The 9,254-nt window shown below is 38.3% G+C and overlaps 1 protein-coding gene across 2 annotated transcripts; it reads right to left on the bottom strand.

Moving 5' to 3' along the window:
- Nucleotides 1–1,463: 1,463 nt before the first annotated feature.
- LOC127415466 (B-cell lymphoma 6 protein-like) lies at nt 1,464–9,254 on the bottom strand. 2 transcript variants are annotated; one of them, XM_051654245.1, is made up of 12 exons: nt 9,089–9,254; nt 8,439–8,515; nt 8,059–8,249; nt 7,382–7,615; nt 7,125–7,271; nt 6,779–6,953; nt 5,309–5,520; nt 5,104–5,216; nt 4,843–4,992; nt 4,586–4,716; nt 4,299–4,436; nt 1,464–2,949 (listed from the first exon to the last, which is right to left on the bottom strand). In XM_051654245.1, exons 3-12 carry the CDS (start codon nt 8,247–8,249, stop codon nt 2,800–2,802), a joined length of 1,641 nt encoding a protein of 546 aa, XP_051510205.1. In that variant the 5' UTR covers nt 8,439–8,515; nt 9,089–9,254; the 3' UTR covers nt 1,464–2,799. The 2 variants fall into 2 exon arrangements, with proteins under 2 accessions (XP_051510205.1, XP_051510197.1); XM_051654237.1 differs by having other exon boundaries at nt 5,309–5,523; nt 9,089–9,243.

Genomic DNA, 9,254 nt, shown 5'->3' with positions numbered 1-9,254 from the left:
TTAAAACTATGTAGTCAAAGCCTTATTTTCTCTCTAAAAGAGATGTTGTTTGTAATTGTCTTTCATCCATAATTACAATGAAAGGGAAACAATCTTTTAAATATGAGTTATTAAACATAGGTTTAAAATATACTTCTTTATATTTTATGTAATGTAATTTATCTTTTATAATAACACTGTACGTTTGAATATCTTCAACGAAAATTAACGATTGTGTCATTTATACAGCGATGTTGTTGATTAATACCAGCTGTGCTTGAGTGCACGAGCTGTTATCATGTCGCAGGTAACTGAGTCACAAGTGTCCCAATGTTCAGTGGACCAGTACTCTTGCCAGTGCCCGAATTCGTGTTCACAATATATTGATTCACGACATAGGGAGCTATGGAGCTGATTGAGACGCACCCTATACACATCTGGGATGGCATGAAGGTGAGTAAATGATGAGAGTTTTTGTCTATCCCTTTAAGAATACTGTAATTCATTAAACTAGTGCAAGTGGAGATTACAAGGCCCCCTGGCCATATGTTGGGGATTCACCAGAAACCCCCAGTGTTTCAATTAGTAGAGATGGGATGGTAGTGTCTAAAACTTGTCATTTCACAGCCCATGTTTTCTTGAGCTTTTTGTCCTCTGGAATTTTTGGAAATAATTAATTGGCTGAACAATCAAAACCAAGGTATACAACTGTGCAATCCACTGAACAGATCCCCTCACAGCCTTGTTTTTATTAGCAATTAATAAAATATGGTGTCTACCCTGACTAATCTTGTGCATTCATTTCATTTCAGAATTACCGAAATTATGTAATTAGGAAGTAGAATATTACAAGAAAGCTACTTTTAATTAAAAAAATTGAAAACTACTTTGTAACTATTCACTTTCATTGTATGGCAATATATGTAAGAATGTCTCCATTTTGTCCTTTTGTCTTCTACAGAAGGAAGAAAGTCATATGGGTTCTTAGCTACATACAAAGATCTCCACAGATGTCGTATCTGCCCCTGGGAGGAGATCACAAATAGGGGCAGGACTCAACAGAGTCCTCAATACCAGACTGAGGAAACACGTGTCAGCACAAGAGAAACTTTTACTCTGATCTGAAAGAGTAATCATTGTTTGATCATTGCTGAAATAAGAGACAGTGGGTAGGTAAGGCTAAGAAGGAAACTTTTATTCAGAACTACACATATGGACGGACAGGTAGTATGTGTGTGTGCCTGTTTATTGTCTAAGGCCGGAAACAGGTGCCAGTTGCTCTATTGTTCCTTTTACAGCACCACCCGGAGAGAAGTGAGACACTTTGGGGTGAGTCATGGGGTCTAAATTGTGAGCTAATCAGAGGAAGGAAGGGCTAAGAGGTGAATTCTTTGTTCTTCTGGGCTCCAAGAATCAGACAGGCATTGAATGAGATCTGTACTTGTAGTGAAGCTTTTTAGGTATAAAGTGCCTTGAATGACTCATTTTAGGTTTAAACAGTTTTATTTTTGAGAGACACTCACACAGATGATTTGATTATAGAAGAGGTTCTGACAAACACTTCATGATATGAGAAAGCAGACACATCCACACGTGCACTCTAAGAATACATATCCAGCATAAGAGACATTAATTTAACTTTATATAAAATAGGTCTTGTCTTTGTCCAGCAAAAGAGCATCACACAATATTGTTGATATTATTATCCTCATCATCACTCTTTACATGTATCTTTGTTTGGCTAGTGAGAGTCCTCAACCTGCTTGGACTCTAAACTATCATACACCATAAACATCACAATGTGATCTCTCAAACAAAACTATCAGTAAAAGACAGCTGAGGATACACTAAGAGGCTAATCCTCTGAGATTTTCTTATTATTACTTAAAAAATAAATAGGCTCCAGGCCTTTTAAATTAGTACATTAAGATATTGAATAACTGGCAGTAAATAAGCAACTACCAGGTTATATTTAAGTTTGCCCCCATTCTGGTTATTCTGCTATTTAAAAAATAAAAAAGGAAACAGAATAATAGCACAAATGTCAGACTAGATTCGTGAACAAATAAAAAAGAGCACTCTCTCTGAACAGGTTAATAATAATAATAATAATAATAAAAATTAATAGATATAAAAATGACAGCATTTTGTCTCATCTTTCTCAAACATACTTAATTCCCTCATTACACTTTCTTTATTCATCTATATTACCTTTGTTATCTCTCCTACATCCTTGCAGAATTCCATGCTTAGCTAATTTTACCTTTATTTAGCTCTCATGTCTCTCTTGAACTATTACTAAACTGCTGCGCACTCCACCACAAACCATCTTTAACTTCATAACTGAACAAATGTATGGAAAATAATTGTTAAAGTTTCCCAATGGCCCTAACATTCCCTTTTGAATGTTAGAATTACGTTCTTTCACCTGCCACAATTTTACTGGCTAAACAAAATTTCCTTTTTGACAGAAATATCTTTTCTAGCAACAAAATACTTTTTGCAACAGCACAAAACATGATTAAAATTAACATGAGAAACAGAGAGAATTCTCAGCCAAGCAAAATAAATAATAATATTTTAACAAATAACGAAGGTAACAGTCAGCACATCTAGTGCAGGAGTATTGCATTCTTAAAGGTCCTACATGTGTTATGTGATATAATTGTCATAAGCTCCTCGAATGCAGCACTCCACATCTTAATAGGCTTTACAATACTGTATTATAGATCTGTCAATCCTCAGCTTAGATTTTGAACTATCTGCTGATTTTAAGAATGAACATAAACAGTAGCTGCTACCCACATATTAACATGCCCTTCAGCAAGCTTGTAGTAGAGTGGGCCCAGGTTGGTATGGGTCAGCCAGAACCTTGTAACGTATCTTGGTGTTGGTGATTGCTCCATGTTTCTGTCTTAGGTGAAGTCTCAGCTGGCTCTTATGACGGAAATGCAGGTGACATTTCTCACACTGTGAGAGAGAGAGAGAGAGCAATCAGAGCACTGAGTGAGATTTTAACATGATCAGTTCAACTGTCAATCGTTAAATGTTTCAACCTTCCTTAAATGAAAATAGCCCATCATTAGAAGCACAATTTGTATAAGATTACTTTCCAATATTATCTGTTTGAAGTAAGCTTTACTCACTCTTTGTTTGTACATTTTACTTAAGCAATGTAGCACTGAATTAAGTCAAGCTTTTAAAAATGTACTAGAATTTCCATGCATTATTAACATACATAGTCTTATATCACATGACACACAGAAGCCTTCAGCAAAGACCTTTAATGCATGTTATGAAGTCTGTTAGAAAACATCATCTTCCTTAATGGCGAAAGAAGTAAGATTCAGAGTTGCACATGCAGACCTCAACAACTGGTGCACAAAACACCATGACAGTATTTTTTTTAACATGAACTGGTAATTTTGAGTAGAAAATGAGCTTCAGACTTCACAAAATACAAAGTTACCAAACATAACAATGAAATCAACAATAAAAACTGTGTAAATCAACTTGCAAACAGTGAAACCATGCAAGTTAATTAATTACTCAAGCCCGGTGCATGCTGGGAACACCAGCTTCCAAAAGTTATGTAAAATTTACTTATTTTATTTAACTGTGAAATTTACTCAAATTAGCTAATAAAGGGGGCCTGGGTAGCTCAGCGAGTAAAGAAGCTGACTGCCACACCTGGAGTTGCAAGTTCTAATCCAGGGCATGCTGAGTGACTCCAGCTAGGTCTCCTAAGCAACCAAATTGGCCCGGTTGCTAGGGAGGGTAGAGTCACATGGGGTAACCCTCTCGTGGTCGTTATCATGTGGTTCGCTCTCAGTGGGGTGCGTGGTGAGTTGTGCATGGATGCCGCAGAGAATAGGGTGAAGCCTCCACACGCTCTATGTCTCCGCAGTAACATGCTCAACAAGCCATGTGATAAGATGCAGGGATTGATGGTCTCAGACACAGAGGCAACTGAGATTCTTCCTCCGCCACCCCAATTGAGGCGAGTCACTATGCCACCATGACGATTTAGAGCGCATTGGGAATTGGGCATTCCAATTTGGGGAGAAAAAAGAATTGCTAATAAAGATGACAAGGTTTTCTACTTTAGGATTGGTACATGATAATAACAAACAGTCATAAATAATATTTACTTATAAGCTAGAGCATTCATTTTTACATATTTGAATTAAGTACAAATGTAGAATTTACTTAATATTTTCAAGTTCACACTTTAACTTCAATGTATAAAGTACTTATGTTTTCTGTTATATTTACTTCACCACAAAATAATTTTTTTCAGTCTTAGCTTATGTACTGACGCTGTAAGGCTTCTCTCCAGTGTGAATACGCAGGTGACTCTTCAGCGTCTGCAGGTGGCGGAAACGAGTTCCACAGGTGTTACATGGGTACGGCTTTTCCCCGGTGTGGATCAGAACATGAGCACGCAAGTGAGCTACCTACAACACACAACAAAAGAATTACCACGTGCAACCTCAGATGAACAGTCTTTATTACTTATTCAATTTGTGAAACATGTTACATTTTAAGAATATAAGTTGAAATGTTTGAAAATTAGAATGGTATTTGCAACATATTGCAGGTGTACCTGGACAAATCTGGCTCCGCAGGTATCACAGCGGTAGGGCTTCTCTCCAGAGTGAATGCGGGTATGGGTCTTTAAATTAGCAGGCCGGTTGAACTGTGCCCCACACACATTACAGCGGTAAGGCTTGTCTCCTACAGAGAGACAGAGCAAGAGGATAAGAGAGAAAAAAAGAATTAAAGAGAGGTTAGAACTAGGTTACGTGTGGTCTGGCATTGCACAATCAACATTATCTATTGATTCATAAAACACTGCCTCACCTGTGCAGGAAGGTTTTGTGTTGCCAGGATTTCCAGAGTAACTGAGCTGTGTAGAGAGATTCTCAAACTTGATTGGATGTTGGCCCAACAAATGACTCCTCTGATTGGCTATTTCCAATAGTGGTGTACAAAGAAAAGGACTGCAGAGACCTTTTAAAAATTAGAAGGATGGAAACATTTTCAAAAATCTAGATCAATTTGTGGATTTTTTGCAAGCACGTCTGCAGTATTCATAGAAAACGTAAGCAATGCCTCACTCACCTTTGTCCTCAGTCATTGACAGGGTCAAGAGTTGCAAATTGCGGTCAATATCATGATGGGGAGTAAAAGATATTTTTGACTGCGATGTGTTATATTGATGAGACAAGCTTTCCCTAAAGAAAAAAAGAGATTGTCAATACACAGCATTGCATTTTTTACCTACAATTTTGCTAAATCTGATACAAACTTGTTTTGATCAACGCACCTATTAGGCTCCTCCCCTGTCCATACATCACTGGGTGCCATGGATGAGGCTTCCATCCTATCACTGACAAAGGGGGAGTGGCTTTGTGTTTGATGCTTCTCTTCAGGCCCCTCCTCCTTTATAGGTGTGGCAAAAAGAGGGTTGAGGACAATATACTTGTACTTCTTCCAGTTACAGGCTTTTGGATCAGGAGTAGGCTTAGCTTCAGATCTCTTCTGTCAAGATAAGGTATTAAAATAGATTGAATAAACAGCAGTTTATTAAGGCTCAGTTAAACATTGCAGATTTATCATAAAGCAAACAGAACAAGTATATATTTATGGAAAGCTACACTGTAAAAGGTGGAAACCTGCATTTACCTTAAAGGGATAGTTTACCCAAATATGAAAATTTTCTCATCATTTACTCACCATCATGCCATCCCAGATGTGTATAACTTTCTTTCTTCTGCAGAACACAAACGAAGATTTTTAGAGGAATATTTCAGCTCTGTAGGTGCTTACAATGCAGGTGAATTGTGACCAAAATTTTGAAGCTTCAAAAAGCATGTAAAGGCAGCATAAAAGTAATCAATATGTCTCCAGTGTTTTAATCCATGTCTACTGAAGTGATCCAATCGATTTTGAGTGAGAACAGTCCAAACTGTAATTCCTTTTTCACTGTACATCTTGCCATTGCAGTCTCTAGGCATGATTATTGCAATCTCAGTTACACTTCCTAGTGCTTGACGCATGTGCAGATTGCTAGATGGCGCTAGGAACTGTAATCGAGCTTGAAATCATGATCGCTAAGGAGACTGCTGATATCAAAATTTGTAGTGAAATAGGAGTTACATTTTGGCTGTTCTCACACAGAACTGAGGTAAAACCATTTTTAAAGATATGGGTTGTGTTGCTACTGTAATGTGTGAATTTACCCCTAGGGGGATCAATAAAGTTATCAATCAATCAATCAATTTGATCGCTTCAGAAGATATAGATTTAACCACTGGAGTTTTATGGATAACTTTTATGCTGCCTTTATGTGCTTTTTGGAGCTTCAACGTTTTGGTCACCATTCACTTGCATTGTATACCTACAGAGATTAAATATTCTAAAAATAATAGTTTGTGTTCAGCAGAAGAAAGAAAGTCATACACATCTTGTATGGCATGAGGGTGAGTAAATGATGAGAGAATTTAAATTTGTGGGTGAACTATTCTTTTAAGGAGCTATTTCTGCCATATCCAACACTTAAAATTAGTTTTGTTGGTGAAACTTCATGTATTCAGGTTCATCCAGTGATGTAAATAATATTTTGGACTTAAAACCAGTTAATTTAAAAGTTACCACATGAAGCGCATTTTTAGGTTAATATTGTTTGCAGTGTATATAACATGAGAGCAAATTTCTGATGTTGCAAAGACTATCACTTGTCACACTGTGTCTAAGCACTGGAGGCACACATATTTTCACATATATACAAACACACCTTTAGTTGGGGAGATAGACTGCAGCTGCTGGACTCAGCAGGTGAGTTGGGGTGGCCCCTGGAATGGCAAGGACTGTTTGGAAATGGGGTGGAAGGAGTTGAAGGAGAGGACTCAGGTTCTTCTAATTTTAGGCAAGTGTCTGGATCCAGGGAGGCACAGCTCTCTCCTGGAACCCTGTAGATACAGTAGGAGGTTAGGATGACTTTTTTGATTACACTTAATTTTACCTGACCCTGACATGGACCTTATGTAATACAGTGGAAATGCACACACATACACATTCATATACATTTCCCTTAATTTCAGCTCCTTCTCTACACATACACTCTTGCTCTCTCCTTTTACCTGGCCCGGTCTGGGCTTGGATCTTCTGCATCAGCTGTAGGCCTGGAGGGGGAGGAGAAGAACATGGGATGCACAGGTGGCGACCTGCCACCAAGGGGCGCTCTCGAAGCTGGCTCCATCAAGGAGGGACTCACATTGACCCTCTCACTTCACAGAAAAATACACTCTCTGTCAGTCTTACAAGGTGTACTCTATATACATCTATATATGTGAACAGTTCAAATACATGCATTTCTGTTGTTCAGAACTACTCTCACCTGTTCTGAATGAATGCTCGGCAGGTGTCTGCGACATGCTCCATCTGCAGGTAAGTGGCGGAGGTTAGCACTCCAGACACAGTACGGGGCGTGAGAGGGAGGCGGGAGGTGTACATGAAGTCCAGCAGCAGTGACACGCTTCCCGCGTCCAGCCCCTCTGGAAGGGTAAGAGAAAAGCCTCGCTCGCCACAAGCACCGGCCACACGACGAGAGAAGAGAGAGTAGAAGAATCCACTGTGGAAGTATGCAGATATTTACTTATGTGTTAGAAAATGGAACAAAGATTCTGATATGTAAAAAACAAAACAAAAAACAAACAAACAAAAACTGTTTAATATAGAAACCATGGAAGATCTCTTAAAGTTTTAAAAGGCTGCAATCTCTGACAAAAATGAATAGGAGAAGACAGAAAAAAGTGTTTCAACTCTGATACAATATTCTTGCAAGACAAACATAAGATTGTGTGCCACAGGGCTGAATATAATCTGAATATAAAGAGGATGGTGTTGACCACACATGCATGAGCTCATTTGTACAAGGAGCCACCTAACTGTCTTCAAACAAAGACAAATCTTGGCACAAACAGGAAAAAGGGTAGAGGGGGGCAGGGAAGAAGAAACAAGGGAGGGTGAGAGAAAGTGAATGGCTCTACATCCTGGCACTCCCTGTTGACTAACCTGCAAGCGATGAGCACAGCGCAATGAGCACGCAGCTTGGCGGTGCCCACTAGCAGCGTGGCATCTGTCAGAATGTCCCGATGCCTCAGTTCATTTAAGTTCAGCAATACATCGTTGGAGTGGCGGGTGAACTCTTTTATGTAGCCTTCTACCTCCATCACATGGGCGGCTGCAGCGTGTTGTTCCTCCATCTGCATTTATTTATTTTATTTAAGATTTTTTTGTTATTATATAAAGTACTACAAATTAAAGCAAACTATTAAAGCAAACTACAGTAGTTCACGTTAAGGCAAATTAAGTCACAATGTAGTCTACCTATGAAGAGTCCTATGAAGCTTTCTAGACATCAGTAAGGATGGTGAATAGCATAAGAACTTTACCTGTCTACACTGGGAAAGATGACAAAATAAGATTCAGAAGATTCCTCAGTTTGGGGAGGCCAGCTCCCTACTCGTACCTGCCATCAAAAAAACAACTTCTAACCCACATGCATTATGTTTAATGGTTATTTTTACTTTAAACATTTTAAACAAAGAATTTTATTTTGCAAACAACACCAGCTTCATTGTTACAACTCCTAGTCTACACCACTAGCATTCTGCATTACTGTGACAAGTCACACACAATAGAAAAGTGATGCCCAGATTATTGCATTAGTTTAGTTAGTAACAACAACCAAAAGATATGACCAGACGCAAGGCCATCTTTTACATTTTTTTCAAATCATACAAAATACAAATACAAAATATTATAAATGATCTTGTATTGAAAATACAAATAATCTTGTAAATGCATCTTAAAATTATAGTAAAGTAGTAACTGCAGAAAGATTTAAAGAACAGTGAAGAAATTACCAAGCACAATGTGCTTTATATTCTTTGTGATTTGAGAAGAATAATAAAAAAATGATATAAAATCTTATATCCTTTCAAAGCAAGATGCTTGATTATGCTAAAATAAAAACAATTTGTCTGCAAGCAAATACCAAAAAAATCCAGATATGTGTAAAAAGATTTAAATTGTAACTCACCCTGACCAGCAGGGACGAGAACACGCACGCTACCCTGTCCTTACCCCTCTCTTCTGATCTCAAACCACCAGCACACACGGTCCAACTTCCTCACTCAACCGCATCTCCGAAAAACTGACCAGTCTGACCCAAGAGTGATTATCCTTTATAACACTGTGCAGGAAGT

Source organism: Myxocyprinus asiaticus, chromosome 2 (assembly GCF_019703515.2).
Source record: "Myxocyprinus asiaticus isolate MX2 ecotype Aquarium Trade chromosome 2, UBuf_Myxa_2, whole genome shotgun sequence".
NCBI lineage: Eukaryota > Metazoa > Chordata > Actinopteri > Cypriniformes > Catostomidae > Myxocyprinus > Myxocyprinus asiaticus.
The sequence above is the reverse complement of the archived record's forward strand: the minus strand, read 5'-3'. Positions and strand labels throughout refer to the sequence as shown.

Excerpts from the sequence above, each read along its gene's own strand:
- LOC127415466 (XM_051654237.1), bottom strand. The coding sequence starts at position 8,249 with ATGGAGGAACAACACGCTGCAGCCGCCCATGTGATGGAGGTAGAAGGC. Across the intron at positions 7,272-7,381 it reads CGAGCATTCATTCAGAACAG|TGAGAGGGTCAATGTGAGTC; the intron begins GTGAGAGTAGTT and ends TTTTCTGTGAAG. Across the intron at positions 4,437-4,585 it reads GCGGAGCCAGATTTGTCCAG|GTAGCTCACTTGCGTGCTCA; the intron begins GTACACCTGCAA and ends TGTGTGTTGTAG.